At 42.2% G+C, this 17,127-nt stretch overlaps 1 protein-coding gene across 2 annotated transcripts in view; it reads left to right on the top strand.

Moving 5' to 3' along the window:
• Window positions 1-17,127, top strand: part of usp43b (ubiquitin specific peptidase 43b) — a 69,489-nt gene that overhangs the window by 12,143 nt on the left and 40,219 nt on the right. For both annotated transcript variants that reach the window (XR_014624002.1, XM_084372478.1), the window contains exon 3: window positions 16,727-16,830. Coding sequence is in view for 1 of the 2 variants with exons in the window: in XM_084372478.1 (XP_084228604.1) it covers window positions 16,727-16,830 (104 nt within the window). In the remaining variant the exon portion in view is untranslated. The remainder of the gene's footprint in view (window positions 1-16,726; window positions 16,831-17,127) is intronic.

Raw genomic sequence — 17,127 nt, 5'->3', positions numbered from 1 at the left:
CCCCCAAGTTTGTTATATTTCTATTGTTCATACACAATACTCTGATATCCCATGAACTGAGCTTTCATCTCCTTGTGAGCTGCCCTTTAGTTCGGGATGAGAGTAAGCGACGGGGTGAGGATTGGGAGTAAGAGGGAGTCTGGACTGTGTCTTTGAGTGCACCTGGCTCCGTAAAGGACATGACAGGAGGTTAGGACTGAGAGCTGCTGATAAGGTCTGTCACGATGAGTCAGCAGCACCCCGCCGAAAATGTCGCCGCACCTTGTTAACACCCAGGGAGCCAGTGAGGTGTGGAGGACATAAACCTTGGAAAAAATAAGTTGACTTAATCTTGGATCCTGCTTATATGGTGGTTTCAGGATTCATTTGATTGAAGAAGCAGGAGTGTCCTTTCGATCAACATTAAGAGAACTATAGGCAGTGAATTTTGTCTTTGAACAAAATCATTCCTTGATTGGATGAAAGCCAACATACAGTAATAAACATGTTTGATAGACCAGCAGCCACTTTGGGCTTCTACAAAAGTGGAGATGACATCAGCCAGTTCCAGTGAAGCTAACGTTGGGTAGCTGCAATTCTAAAATACAAGCAATGACCATTTGTTAAAGTAAGTACCAGTGGAAGCAGGGTCAAGGTCAGGCTGGTGAGACTTTGGAGGAAGAGTGTTGGATAATTCAGAAACAGATTATGAAACCACACAGTTCTGTAGGGTGTTACTGCCGATGAGATACAGGAACTGTGAGTCTTGTATCCATAGTAACGTGATGCAGTGCAAGCAGTGGGGTCAAATGCCACTTTTGGTCCGCTGCCTAGAATTTACAATTAATGTCCAAAATCTGCTTGTGCACTGGAACAATCAAATAGCTTGACTTATCATCTAGCTTGGCATTTTTTAGTGACAATAGAATTACATTAGTGGTCCCCTGACTTTCAAATAAGCGGCACCAGGAGATGAAATTTAACACCCATCCAGTGAAATATTTCAACCTGTAACAGGATTGGCAGAAACATTTGCACAATTAAGAAATAACGTGCTCAACTCATGTATATAGCTTCAGTACTGGGTGCTGAATCCCTCTTGTAGTGAATAAACAAAAGAAAAATAAAGGCCAGCACTCCCATCAAACTGTTTATTCTTGCCACATGGACGTTTCGGGCAAGACACCCTTCTTTAGCGTGTTCTGGCAAAATCACAGATTTTTACCAATTTGTACCAACCAAGAATGAATCCAAATGACTTACGTGAAACACTGACTTTTCCTGACAGAGCCTCATGAGGTTAACGTTTTTGGTTTGAGTGAAATGTCTCTATTATTGTCAACTATTGGATTGATGGCAGTGAAATTAAATTTTTAAATTTTTATTTTGTCCAAAACTTTGGTCAGCTGTACTTTTTGTTAGTGCTTATTAACAAAGTTGGTAGCGTTTCTGGTTTGGTGACCATATCTCTGCCTTTTGCAGATGATGTTCTCCTTTTGGTTTAATCAAACTATAACCTCTGATGTGCACTAGATCTGTCAACCAAAAGACATTTTGTCATCACTGTATTTTCTGATGTATGATGCAATGATGTCATACTTTGCACAGTACGTCATTATTGCATTATAAGTGCATTGATGCAACATGTGGTAGCTTTCTTAATCAGTCAACAGATGCCCAGAATAACCTGTAGCTCTGTAGCTACAGCTTTATATGAAAAATTAAACTGTATGAAAAATCAAACTGCAGTATTAGCCTCCACGCACAGTCTCTGATTAGGCCATTCCCTTGTTTATCTGTGTGCCATTCTATGGGACTGTGGAAACCTAGAGCTTGTTTAATTAAAAATCTCTTCAGAAGAATACAGTGCTGTAATAGAATATTCTGCATATGAATAAATATCCCTCAGTGAGTGAGAGAGAGAGTGAAGAGGAGAGTGGCACTATGGCCGCTGTCCAGAGCAGAAAATCTCTTGTGACAGTTGTCTCTTATGTTTGTCCAGGCCTTGTGCCATCAGCCAGTGTGGGCTCTTTGCAAACACCAAGGTTGTCATGGATTTCGGTTTTATCAGTGAGGAAACATGCAGTCAGATAGGCCTCTGCTCAGTATCAGGAACAGGAGGGATATAATTCCAGTTATTCCGTCTCCCCATCAATCATAGTCTACTCCTTGCCTTTTTCTCTGCTCTTACATACTGTAGCTCTGTAAGAATGTACAGTAAAGCTGAGGTATGCATCGAGCCTGTTATCTCTGCTCCACCCACAAAGGAGCTTTGTGAGGGGCAGGGAGGGCCTCACAGAGAGCAGGAGAAGGACAGAATCACACTCCTCCAAAACTTTCCAGATCATTTTTTGGTCCATGATGGTTTGGTAACTTGTTTGTTTGTTGGTCCACCTCGTGGTTAATCTCCTCTGCTGGAGCTGTGATGGTGCTAGCAGGCTGGCAGAGTCATCCAGGGTCACAGCCAGGCCGATGGGAGGCGACAGCCCCCGTTTACCAATCCACGCACGTTCCCACTCACAGCCAAGGAGCCGGCAAGCTCCATCCTCTCCTGCTGCTAATTCAGGAGGCTGTCAGTGGGCCTGTGCTAATTGTTATAAAGCATGTGTTGTTGGTTACCACTTACTGCAGGAGAGCAAGATCCCAAACTAAAAGTTAGGAAAAGGGACTCCCACCCCCTTCACTACCTCTCTCCATCCACAGTCTCCGTGGGATGGCTAGGTCGTCGCAACTACTGAGTGTCAGAGTCGCTGGAGCTGAAGTACTCTGTATTTGTAATGGAAGGTGACAGTTTACAATCCCGCACACACACAAGTAGACATACACTACACGCATTTTAACATTTACCGTTGACTCCCCATGGCTTTGACTCATGTAGCGCACATTCTCTGTTGGTTTGTTGATCATTTATCACTTAGGAAACACAGTGCAAGTGTGAAGCTCTCTCTCTCTCTCTACCCCCTTCTCTCTCTCTCTTGGCTCTATGAATGTTGCTCTTTGTAAGACACAGGAAGAAAGAGACACTTGTTGTGCAGCCCCAGTGCAGAGACGGAGAGGTGAGCCCAAGCTCTCGGTAATAGTGTGGCAATGGATGGGGGAACAGTAAGCAGTAGTGACAGCCAGAGAGATGGGAAAACAGAGAGAGAAATTACTTCTTTGATTCTACATGACAAAACTTGCTGTAGAAGCGGGAGATCGGGGATGTTTCTCGTTTACAAATGTGACTGGTGAAGCAAAGGCATTGTTTTTGTAACAAGGCCGGGCTCTCCGGAGGAAGTTACCAAAAGACTGAATCACACTTAATTTATCATCATCAGAAGAACTACAGGAAAGACGAATGTGAAAGTTTACACAGGCTTTACTGTGTATTTGCAGTCACTCCCACGAGCGACTGCATGTACTCAACAGAGTCTCCCCAAAGTAAATTAGGTATTTGAGCAATTAATTGAATAAACATATTTAAATTAAAATTGCGTTGCGCCCACTCCCTTCTGTCACAATCAAATGCCCAGAAAAAGTTAAATATTATTGTATTGCTGCACAACTAGGCTTTATTGGAAGACATAAATTAGATGAGTTTCAACTTGCATTTTTCTACTATCAACATAAAAGGCTGTAGTTTAAAGTCGCTCTTATCCAGTAAACATAAAATAGAACACACTGACCTCAGACTTTTTAAAAGAGTAGAAATATGCCTTCATGATCAGGATGAGTGCTGTTTGTTCACCGTATCTAACTTGCAATGCAAAAAAAAAACTGTGCCATCATTACGAACCCAGGGACTCTCTAAACATGTCACCTTGTAATTGGATTTACACCCCAAGATTGTCGCTTAAAAAGTTTTTGACTTTTGTTTTGATGTTGGCGGAAAGCACTGCTTCTCCCCGACATTAGCATCATAAAGTGCTCTCTCTGTCTGACTTGCAGCTTGTGGCCTGCTGTGACTGCAAATCTTAGCTTGGTAACAACTTGATGGGATTTCCACAGTTTTACTTTATGTTGAAGGGGTCATGGCCAAATAAAGCGTAAATAGTGGTTGGAGCTTCTGTGTTTGAAAAGGGAAGCTTGAAGAGAGCTTATGAGAAAATCAACATACTTGTCACTTGACTTATTAAACAATTTCCTGATGAGTTAATAGTCTAAATATCTAGTTTAGAGTATTCTTCAATACAGCACAATGTTTATTTTGTGAATTATGGTCCAGTTTAGAGCAAAATAGATCATAAAGCAGGATATGATTTAGGGCGTGGCCCACATGTGATTGTCGAGTCACTACCACAGTGTTTCCTCGGGTTCTCATTTAGATCCAATCAGTATCCTCCTCAGCTCCACCCTCTTGTCCAAATAAAGTCACTTCTGGCTCCAAAAAAACAAGATGGCGACGACTGTAATGCCAAACTCGGGCTTCAAAATGGTAGTCGACAAACCAATGGGCGACATCACGGTGGGTTTACACTTGGTTGCAACATGTACCAAGTTGTTCCTCAGTCAGGGGAGTGACACAATCAGTTACTACAATTAAAGTACAGTACATTTTATGTAACAACACACTTCCCTTGTCTTCTGTGTTGTCAGTTGATAGACTTTTAACTGATTTAATTATTAAATCAGTTAAAAGGAAAACAAAAACTTAAATCCATTAATCACTAGTGGAAAGTTAAACTGTAGATTATATGAAAAAGATTTTCTGTCCTCATGTAAGTGAAGAGCATCTTTACAGTAGTTCTCTGAGTCAGTATGTCTGTGCTGTATGGTCCTCCTCCTCCTACACACAACAGCACAACAATCACAATGTGGCTCCTCTTTGTTTTATCACTCACTCCTTTCCTCCCTCTGCCTGCAGATTTGATTTGTACTCTGTGGGCGGTTGTGTGCTGAAATTAGACATTGTATCCAGACAGTGACCCAGACATCCTACCAAGGTTTCATACTTCTTTTCACTTATTCTTGCAGAACATGCCCATAAATGCACCTCTACACCCACAGGCGAGCAGTGCCTTTTGCCTGTGTGTGGTCAGTGCGGCTCCCCTCTCTTGTCAGGCGCTGGATGCGAATGGTTCTGTTGCGATTCATGTGTGTTTTATGCTGTGTGTGTGTGTGCCCTCTCCGCTCTGCCTTTGATTCTGTCTGCCCTGCCAAGCTGAAATGGCTTCCTGTGGCTCAGAGCCACCCAGCTGGAAAAGCAGCTTGGAGGGAAGGGTCCGAATATGACCACTCTGTGTTTGAGGTCCTCTGTCACCTCCGACCCAGATTGGTGTTGATTAGCCAAGAGCCTTAAACCCCCAACAGATTTTGACATGAGAGTTGTCTGTGTGCTGAAATGAGTCTAAAACGAACTTAATGTGTTCATCTAAATATAGTCAGTGTGCATCTGTCAGTCATGGAGGTCTGATTTGCTTGCTTCCTGGGAAAAAAGGGCTGGTTTTGTTGGCTGGGGTTGCTCACTGTGGCACAGACACAATTAAGCTGCAACTGTCTGACTGCTCCAGACAACACAATGCATCACCACTGGTTTGAAAAACAGTTAAAGGACATTTCTCTAAAGAGCACTCCAGCCCAGAAAACATTTCCCCATTAAGTTGAGGATAGCTTTAAAATACAAGGCAACACGTTTACAATTTCCTGTTACAGGATTTTGACTTGTCAGAGAGGCTGCATGGGTCTGATCACTTAAAAAGTGAAATATTCATAAAAAGTATAAATAAGCAGTACAGAAAGCTTTAAGAATCACTGTTGAACTCTCATAGACTTGTCTTCAAACGTGCTCTGCCTGAGAAGAACGGAGCTCTACATCTTGTTTCCCAGAGAAATGAAGTTTTATCATCGGTGTGATTCTTTATTTGATATAAATAAATTCCTTTGCACACAATCATTCCCGACCCGGCTGGGTCTGATTGACAGACAGCACCGACCCCAACAATTTAAATGATTCAGAATTGCTGAGTGGAGGCTTTCCAGAGAGTGTGTCAATTCAATCGGCTGAAACCGGGCTGACTGGAATGATTTAAACAGTTGTTGATAGAAATAATTTAAGCAGGGAGGCGTGCCTGTCACGCCAAGTCCAGTTTTAATGTGTTATCTTGAGTTAAATTGATTTTTTTTAAAAAGCCATAATTATCAATCTGGCCTCACAAACAAATGTCAGTTAAGAGAAAGAGCTTCAGTCAATCTCCTTTAGCAAAGCTTGTATTCCTACATTACTTTACCTTTATATGAGATGGCCATTAAAACTCCACCTGACTGGCAGGTACCAGAGGCTCCTGTGAGTCTCTGCTGATTGATGTGTGTAGTCATTTCATCCTCGTCTGTGTCAACACAGTCATCAGCGGCAGCCGCAGAGGCAGGAGGGCAATAATAAACCTCATCGGCTCGGGAGGCCGACCCATCGTCATTTGAATTCATTTCCCCCTCGGCCTCTCCTGCTGCTCTCTCAAAGGCAGGATAAATCTTCTTAAGAGACGTCCCACAAAGTCATACTCACCGGTAACATTTCAAGTGAATTCCTCCCAAGTTTATCTTAGAATTTAAGAGAAGGCTGTTCAAACAGTCTGCGTTTGTGTTGCACCCTCTTTCTCTTTGAAGCGAGGGCTGCAGTCGAGAGACAGTAAACATGCATCAGTGAACAATGATGGTTTCCATTAGATCTGTTGGGCTCAAATGTTTGTTATGCGTTACTGATGTATCACCGCTTCTCCACTGAAACAGGAGTGTAATGTTGATTGCTGCTATCGTGGCCTATTGTTTCCCATAGCCAAATGGAGAAAGTTTCATTTTCCTCTTAAATCTCTTAATTATTGTCCTACAAAGTTATGAATCATCATCACTAAGTGCAGATCCATCCAAAGTTTTTCTCCTCTGATACCAATACCGGGTGTATCAGCAGATAACTGATCTGATCTGATACCAGTACTTTATAAAATAAGTAAAAGTTAACAAGATGTACCATCAGTCCTCATTTCCAGAGTTGTTTTTAGCTTTTTTTCCATAACACCACAATGTGACTCTTGTTCTTTGTTCAAATATGACGAACTTAATAGTTTGACGAGTGAGATTTAACGGTGGTAGTTGGTTGATTTTGTTTTCTGTTTCCTTCTTGATAGTCTCTGTGTTAAGCTAAACTAACTGCTGCTGGCTGTAGCTTCATATTAACCTTACAAACATTTCAGAAGTATTTTATCATGATCAGAAAATGTAAATCAGTAAAAGTACTGTATGAAAAGTGAAAGTACTTATTCTGCATATAAATCTTCCCTGTCAGTGTTTTACTGACTAATATTGCAGCTGCATTATGTTGAATTTTACTGCTGTAAATGTTTAAGGATGAGCTTATTTTAGCTGCTTTATATACTGTTGTTTAATCTACAGCAATGCATAATTTCCATAAGATCTTTCTTATCATGTCCTGTGAGAACAATGTATCACAAAGAAATCATGAAGAAGGTGCCAGTCTACTACAGGGTGATGTCTGAAAGCGGACAGTTAGTAAAACTCACATTCATATCTGTGAGTCATTTGGGGTCTATAGTCCATATTTGGGCATGTAAACTCAGACAGGGAGAAGACAGTGGCATATTACAAAGTCTGGGTCATTTCTTCTGAAGTGATTATCTGCTGAGAAGAAACAGTGTTCAGAAAAATAAGAAGCTGAAAAGTACAAATTGTCTGAATGTCTGAAGTTAGCACTTTTTCTGACATCGGCAGACTCAGTCAGTGTCCTTTTATTTATGACTCAGTCTTAGGTCAGACCGTTTGAGTGGTTAGCAAAGGGCTTTTGTTCAGGTCGGTGTAATATTCAGTCATCTCTCATAACACTCACATCGTGTCTGCTTTTAAAATGTGACTCATTCCTATCGCACCCTAAACAAAGAAATACTTGCAACTTGTTGTCATTATGTTTTCTCAGTGTGTGTGCTTGTTATAGCGAACACACTGTCAGTCAGAAAGTGTGTTGACAGTGCATCAGGACTTTTTAAGCCACACGAATAGAGCCTCTCTCCTGACCAGCTTCTCATCTTGGCTTCCTCGGGGTCTTTGTTCCTGTCACCATGTCTGTCTGATCCATCACAGTTTTTTTTCCCTCCGTCTCATTTCATTTCTCTTGTTGAAAGCCCTTTCATTTCCATCTGGCGATGATGAATTTCATTTTGAGGCCTGTGCTCTCTTGTCATTAGGTTCTTTCTCTCAGGCTAGCAGAGGCAGCATACACAATGGCTTTCTCCTCGCATCTTTCACCTTCAGATGGTGGGATTCAGTGAGCAGCCTTTGACTGGCGTACCATAATAAACAGGATACCACAGCTACCAGTAGAGAACTGTCAAAAAAGACTTCAGTTCAATGTTTTTTAAATCATACTGAACACTTCCATCAGACGGAATCGATCAACCTTGTCTCTTTGTAAAGGCAGTTCATTTTTTGGGTGGGAATTGTTTTGGGTTCACAGTTTTACGGGCAGAAAAGCAAAGATGCCAAGTAAACGTACAAGAAGAAATTACTAAAATAAATTAGTAAGTATTGTTTCAAAACTTTGGCTGTAACTGTGGTGGTAGAGCCGATTGTCCTTCATAATAATGGTGGTTTGACTCCTCCTCACCACATGTGGAAGTGTCTTTGAGCAATACACTGAACCCCAAATTGCTTCCCATAAGTATATTCGTCGGTGAAGAAACTGTATGTCTCTTTGGACGAAATTTAATGGAAGACAAGGGTCAGCCATGGTACCACATCTGTGATGCTTTAAGCCAAATGCTAACAATAGCATGCTAACATGCTCACTATGTCAGTGGTAACTAACTGATGTTAGAGTGTGGGATATTCATTATCTTAGTTTAGTGTGTTTAGTACTAAACACAAAGTGCAGCTGAGGCTCATGGGAATGTCTGTAGTTTTGAAGATATTTGGTCATTTAGCAAAGGACTTGATAAATTGAGATTTTGACCTGATGAATGAGCTAGATGAAATGTTAAGAGGTCAGCAAAGTAAGCAATCCAACTAATATCTGTCGAGATATTTCACTCAAAACCACAGATGGTGGCCATAGAGAATTCATTGTCAATAAGTAGACATTAATATATCGATATCTATACCAAATGTTATGTCATTATATAGTTGTGAAGACATGTACTAAAAAACAAAAATGTCAAACTAAGTGGTGCCACTGTAAAGTCAGTAAGCGTCTTCCTCTGACGACCGTGGCTATTCATCTGATAGTTGTTGATGGACAGATGTGGTGGACTGACAAACCTCACCATCCAAATATCCATGTGTCAAGCATGGCTAGAAACTGCTCAGAAATGATGTAATTTAAACCAAAAATAAGGGTCCATTTCATATATTTTGAGCTTCATCGAGGCATCTTTGGCACCTTGAAAACATGTCAAGGAAGATCTTGACGTGATTCCAAAGCAGCTTCAGCTACTTGGCAACTCACCTTTGCTCCGTACAGAAAAAGTTGACTTTGTGACACTCCAGTGATTACTTTGGGAGAAATTAATGATGTTGTTTATACCTTGGCAAAAGGAGGTCAACAGGATCCATGGAGTCTGTGGGGAATTTGATATTTTGCTCAAAGGCAGTTTATCAGAGCGGATGCTTGCTCACAGGGAATCACCATGGTGATTACGGATGGCAATACACTGCCAAAGTAATAGATTTACAGTGGTTTAAGGCAAATTGAAGATCTAACAGCAATAAAGATGCATTGTAGATGCTCTAATGACATACATTATATGCACCAATCAGCTACAAAATGTTGCAGTGCCGTTTTCTTCTGGGAAACTTGCCTTCTGGCATTTATGTGGATGCCACTTTGACGTCGCTCAATTCAGAGAGGCCCCACTGTGGATTGCACTTGTCTCTAACCTGTCAAAGCATGGACACAGGACCTCAAGAAGTGTCCTGTGGTGTCTGGCACCAGGTCGTTGGCGGCAAATCCTGTGTGTTGCGAGGTCGAGCCTCCATGGATCTGAGCTCTGGCACATCCCACAGATGCGCAATTATATAATATTGGGAATTTGGAGGCCAGGTCGGCACCTTGAACTCTGTCGTGTTCCACGTTTCAGTTCTGTGCAGTTTGAGCAGTGTGGCAGGGCACATTGTCCTGCTGGGATACCACTGCAGTCATGAGGGCGTGCACTTGCTAGGTACACTTGGTGTTCGGGTGAATGGTGTGTGTCAAATGGCAACCAAATGAAAGTAAGAACCCAAGGTTTCCCTACGGCACATTTTATTGTAACGAGATAATCAGCACAGATGCACAGGTGTGCTGACTTACTCCAGGGCCAGTCTGCCCTCCATCTGTCCTGCCAGACTGAACCTAACATACTTTATAGCTACAGTGCAAGCAGCAGTCATTCGGCTACAACCCTGAGGTCAGCTTGAGTCCATGCACTGTGTTGTGGGCACTTTGGGCGTCCATACAAATGCACCCCACCCAGCATGATCGGCCACGGGGAATAATGGGCTGAAGGGTCAGAGTGAAAAGCTTCCATCGTCAGTATCATTGGGACTATTTATAGAGAGGAGTGCACGCGACAAAAGGCAGCATTGAAGGAGACTGTCCATTATTTATCAACGCTCTGTATATCAGCTGTGTACTACTTTGACTTTGAGTCATTCGGTTACTCGATAACACTCTGCTTTCACTCACTCCATCTCCATCTGTCTATATATCGATACACACACATACACAGTGTCTTTGACGCCTGGCCTACATCTCTGTCTCTCCTCCTGCGTCCCTTTTTCTCTGTTACGATCACCATGGGGATTTTGGTGCTGTTGGGTCTTGTTCTCAATCACTCCACTATAGTGCTTTCTCCAGCAGAAGCACATGTCCATCCCTGTGTGTTTCCACAGCTTGTTTAAATTATTCACATCACAGCCATTACTGGGTACACTCGTTCCCCCCAGCCCCCCTCTTACAATCTATCGCCCCCAACCATCTCTGAAACCCATCAGGGTGAGACAGGTGGTCTGCGAGGATTGGGGGGGGGGGGGGCACATTTCCTGTGTTCTCAGCACAGTGAAGTGAGAGTGCCTGAGTTCCTTTACTCGCAGAGATGAATCACTCCCAGCAACATTTTTGGGGTGAATTATTGAAAGCCTCCCCACGGGGACAGAGAGCAACGTTAATCTGTACGATTTCAGGCTTTCATGCCGATGCACGGATGACCAGGAGTCAACACCTTGATTTTAATAGAAACTTGGTCGTTAGCTGCTCATCTGTGTTTGCACCCTCGCTGCTCAAATGGATAATGAGTAGATGCAGAGCTGTTTCCAAGGCTGCCAAAGCTCTTTTTAATAACATTGATCTCACTGTGGGGAAGTCCACAGAGAAAATTAAAAAGCCCCAACAGGTGATTTCTTAACTGATAATGGCATGGGCATGTTTTTAACCATACTTTTAGATCAAAATTATACTTATGTTCATATTAATTTTCATTATAGCAGGAAAAACCAATCCTGATGTCATCTTTGTGTGGCAGTATAAACATCTATCTAAAAAACCTCAGGTTGTCAGTATAGTTCAAAATGGTCTTCCCATTATAATACACTCCTACCAGCTGGTATTCTCCATTGTCTAAATAAAATGACACTTTTCAGGCAGCTGTCTGATCTCGAGTAGCCAGCTGCACAACAATGTGCTTATCAAGTCTAGCTCTCTCCGTCACTCCGGCCCGTCTCTCCCCCTCTGGAAGTCAGCTTAAAAATCAGCCTGTGAACTCTGGCCTCCCGCTGACAGTGCTGAGCCAGCGGCCAGACTCCAGCCCACCACCCAGTTGCATGCTGTATCTTTGTCATTTATCTTAATCCCAGAAATCAATTACAGCACGCTAAGGTGCCAGGGCGAGGGATTTGAGTTTTAATTTTCTCCTTGCTCCTCGGGCACTGGCACACGCCCCTCTCCTGGCATTGAGGCTTTTGGATTAAGCAGAGGTAGACAATTCTCTGGCTTTACATATCTTAGATATTAGCAGCTGCACATTTTTGTGTTTATATTTCTCCATGTTACCTTTTCGGACAGGAGTTGTTATGGTTGACCACAAAATAGTGCAGATTCATTAAATCTCTGGATATTTTCTCTGCTGAGCCATTAAGTTCAGCCCTGACTTACACTGCTCCATAAATTTAGATATTCCAGATTCCTCTTTTTTGTGTGTGAAATCTTCATCTTTGTGTCTTCCTCAGGTGTCTGCAGTCATCTAGGGTTGTTAGCTTAATGTGCTTGCACGTTATTGTGCAGTAAAACTGGATTTCGCTTCTCATTCATTTATTTCCCTAATTTTTCACGGCACACATTTTGACGTATGTGATGGGCAACGCGTAGGTGGAACGAATAACTTTAATGATTGTTCTGTTGTATTAAAGCCTTGTTCCTACCGCATTACTTTCAGTGTAATACCCTTTGAGCCAGTGTGTAACCCGTAAAACAAATCTGGTCTGCATACAGGGCTTTTACCGGCCAGCTTCGAGGGGAAACCCATTTCACTGTTCCAGCACTTGAGAAACAACAGAGGAGACTGGTGTTAACTCCTGAGAAGCTGCTGCATTTATTAACCGACATGCTTTCACCTGACAAAATATATAAACTGTTAACCTGTTTTTCCTCTGCTCTACTCACAATCACCATCTTTTGGGAAAATGGGAGTTTGGGAAATCCTGCATCAGAGCACAGAGGATGAATTGGTTGTTCCAACTGACCAATCAGTGGTCTGCTGTGTTTTAGCACCACCTGTTAGTATCTAATCAGTGTGCTAGGTACAACAACAGAAGTGTAATGAAAAAACAGGATGGCAAAGAGTGGTTCTTTTGTAGCCAGTCCCAACTTTTGATAATGGAAACACAAAAATAACCGTTCTAATGTGTAATGAAATGAATTGAATTGGACTGTTTGGTGGAAATGTGACTTAACTGTCCCAGGAAGCCTCTCCAGTGAGCAATTATGCACAATACCAAACCCTGGTACTGCTTCATCATGTCTGCCATGAAAAAAGGTCTAATGGTCCCCGTCTCTTTTTGCTTTGTGCCGAGTTCAGTCTAATTGAACTGTGTCATGCTGGCTTATTTACTAGGCCTAAATAAGCCAGCCTTCCTCTCATTGTCTCCCCCTCTCAGACTCCACATTTTTGGTTTGGTGGGGAATCATTTGTAATCTAGGCTGGCTAAAAGGGCATCAAATGCTACCCTCTCCAACAAACAAGTACAGAACAGAAGCACCCAATACTTTCACTTCCCAATAGTTGACAAATAGCTCCAAAATAACTATGCCAAAAACAACAAACCAATCTGCACTTACACTCGTCCAAGACAAACCAAATCAGCAGCCACAATGTCTGCTGCAGGAGGTAGCAACACAGGCTTATTAACTCCTCACTCCGAAAATATTTTTCTCCCGGAAATGCCCCCACTTATCACTCACCGGCTCAAAGTATGTGGTAATAAGGGGAGAGACGGGCCAAGTTTAAGTGCCAATGAATGTGTTTTATTTTAAAGGTAACCTTTTAATTTACAGGCTGATAATTTCATACTGTACAAGAAAATTCAGCTCAGCTGAACTTAGTAATTACTGAGTGAAGTCAAAGGTGTGGAGGTCAGCAGCATCACTACAGGAGGAACATTACGGCTGTGGTAGAAATGTGTCTGTATGAATCGTAGGCTGCAGTTAACACACCAAACCAAAGCAAAAAGATGTTTCAGTGAGTGTGCGGAGAAAAATGGGTATTTTACACTACGTATAGAAAATAACACCAGTGTGTGAAATGTAGAAATTAAATTTCACACCCTATGCTTTTCCCATTTTTTCCCCCCTTGTGGTAGCCGTCTGCCGGTCGGACCTGACTCTAAAAATAGCTTCTCAGATTTTTCCCCCTCTATTGCCTGCCTGTTCAGATGCATTTTTATCAGTTTGAAGTTGGCATGTTTTTCTGACAACCAATTTCAAAGATAGCATCTCAATTTCAGACCGGCGCATGGCACCTCTTGAGAGGGACCCCTGCTCTGTCCAGGTCGCTTAACAGCCTGTAAAACAATTTCTTCGACCAGCAGCGGTCGCGGCTTGCTCCACTGGATTTGCTATCCGGCCGTGATCATTTAGATGACTGAGACCTTATCGGAACCACATGTCAGTGGGCATGCAACCCGTTCCACTTCCTCACCGTGCTTAAATGTCCACATCTTCAATAGCTACTGTTAACACACTGCTGATGCCTTGCAGTCTTTTGACAGGGCAGAGCTGGGCATGGATTTCTGAGAAGTGATAAGAGCGACTGCGTCTGCACTCTGTGGCCTCAATGTTGCTTTGTTATCTCTACATTAAGATAGCAATGGAATCCATTACCAAGTACGTGGAGGAAAAAAAGGAGTGAAAAATGCAGGGCCTGATGTCAGAGCCTTTGATTAGAAAAGAGGTTGCACTTTTAACCTCTCTTTCTCTCTTAATTTTGAACACTATATGTTGCATCTTTTAGCTAGTAATAAGAGGATCAGCTGGGTTAAACCCCTCTTTTTGAAAGTCCTGGTGTGTTCTGCTCTGACATCCATGCGAAGAGGAAAGGGTGAGAGAGGGGGAAGGCATTTGTCATTGTACGAGCCTGTTGAAGCACAGTGCAGCAGGAAGGTCAGGTTACAGTCTCGCGCTCGGTCTTTGCGAAGCTCAAATGCTCTTCGAAGAATAGACTCAGGATTTGAAATGGTGGTGAACTGTAAAGGACTCTGCTGTCTCTCTGTCTGTCTCGGTCTCACACTGATTTCTCAGATGCACACACACGCCCTCCACTTCCCTCTCCCCTTTAGAAATTCTAAACCTCCTTTCAGCTCCGTTTGTGAGCGGAGGTCATGGTCGAGCTGCCAGCCTGGGAACAGTGGCAGCCAGTATGGGAGCAGGAGCTAGAAGTCAGAGGAATAGTAAACAGAGAGAGAGAGCGTGTGTCAACTGAGAAGGCCCTGAGAGTGCATTTCAGTCCAGAGTAAAAGCACAGCTGAAATGATATGATGACTTAATGCATTCTCAAGTACCTGACTTTTACAGACTATTGTGGGATTGAGAGCATGTGAGCAGAGAAATGCTAATAAGGTGCTTGTGGCCTTTTAAGCAGAGCCACTTTGTAACTGAAAGAATTATTTTCAGGACATTTTCCTCGGCCAGAAGGTGTGAAACAGAGTTGATTCTGCACAGACCTGTCATAAGTGATCCAGCCTGTTTATCATCGTATAACTTTTAGCTCTTTAAGATTTTAACCCTCTGCACAAGTATTGCAAAAATGAGTGGATTTGACATTTTGGAAAATAATTCTTGTTGATATTTACATGAGAAGATTGATGCCACATGTTTCATGTTTGTGTTAAATCTGAAGCTACAGCAAGCATTAATATAATATAGCCAACTAGACAACGTAAGAAACTATCCTGGCTTTGTCCAAAGTTTACAAACTAATGTATCTCCTTTGTGCAAATTCTCCCTGTACTAGCTTGTACGTTCTGCACCTGTGTGAGAGGAAATAACTCTCCATACCACAAGGTGATGTCAGTCTGTCATTTGGGAAACTGGAAGACTTGGGAATGTGGATATACAAGTTGTTGTTATGATAAAGCAGTGTTCTCTTTTTGTCAGCAATCTTGGTAATATAGCCACTTCTAATCAAGTCTGATAAAATGTTGCAAATGGCACTTGCAGGAGGCACAAACATCACTTAATGGGTGAAATCATGAATACTACAGGCACAGGAGGTTTTCCCCTTCTTTTTCTGTTTCTCTCTCAACAATGAGCTCCACCGCCAATTCTACAGGCCCAATCAGCCGAAAAGCCACTGACAAGGGCCGACTAGTGTCAACAACGCAGGACACACTGCAACAACCAAGGCCACAGACGCACAAAGTTCAACACACATGGTTGTGTCTGGGCCCTAATTGGCCCTAACTGGCGAGAAGTTAGGGAGTAATAACTTATTTTGTGAGTAGCTTTTTAACAACAATATACATTTTTCAGTCCTTTTTACAAACTGTATCTGTACATATACTCAGTTGAATACAGTACACTGACAATATGTTTGATGTTTTATCCTCATCAACTTCATTGATTTTTTAGCTTATTCTGAATTCGATGTCAGCAACACATTTCAAATAAGTTGGGACAGGGCCAACAAAAGACTGGAAAAGTTGTGGATCCGATCGCTTGCAAATCATTGCATTATGTATTAATTCATGTTACACACAAGTTTTTGGACTCGGGATCGTAGATTATATAACTTGTGTGCTGTAAAACTAATGCAGAAGGTCATTCAGTTAGTTTCTGTGTTATTAATGCACAGCGAGACCCTCTCTCTCTCTCTCTCTCTCTCTGTGTGCCATCCCACACATTTATTGTGTGACCTTGTAAGTCTTTCAGTGATCAGTCTCAGTTAGTTTTTTATCTTTTTTTTCTCCTCTTCTTTTATCTTCATCCAAGGCCAGCTTCCTCTCTGTTCTAGGTGAGTAGATGAAAGAATAAAGACAGGGGCTTCCCAGGGGGTTATGTTCAGGTCAGTGCCTCCACCACTTTTAAATATCACTTTTTTTAAGAAGAAAAGCAAAAATGTGCTAAAGCTTCATTCTGCAGGAGCGTATGCAATATTTCCAAAACCTGTTTTGCAGCATCACCGCATACAGTATGAGTTTCTGTTCACAATGATGATATCCTGGGCACCTTCGATGGACCTCAGAATAATGTGACAGTGTGACAGCTTTGTGCTTATGGGTGGCTTCCTTTGTGCTACAGGGTGCCGGTGGAGCTGAGGAGGTGCTGTCTCCTGACCCGTCCCAGTCCCAGCAGCCCGGGGTCCAGCACAGCTTTGTCCAGGAACTGTTCCAGGCACAGTACAAGTGAGTCTCCCTTCTCGACATACCACACTCACACCTACCAGAAATGAAATCCACAAATATAGCAACACTTCAGATACAGGGCTATTATATCTTGGTGACCAGAGAGTCTGTACAGTAATAATAATAATAATAATAATAATAATCTTACATTTTATTTATATAGCACTTTTCATGATACTCAAAGACACTTCACATAATCACATTATAAGTGGAACAACACATTAAGAACAAGTGGAAAAATAAACAACATCATCAGAAAACCAACATTTTTAAAATCATATAAACACATTTCATAAC

This window comes from Pagrus pagrus, assembly GCF_965226575.1.
Source record: "Pagrus pagrus genome assembly, chromosome: 13".
NCBI classification, from domain to species: domain Eukaryota; kingdom Metazoa; phylum Chordata; class Actinopteri; order Spariformes; family Sparidae; genus Pagrus; species Pagrus pagrus.
The sequence above is the reverse complement of the archived record's forward strand: the minus strand, read 5'-3'. Positions and strand labels throughout refer to the sequence as shown.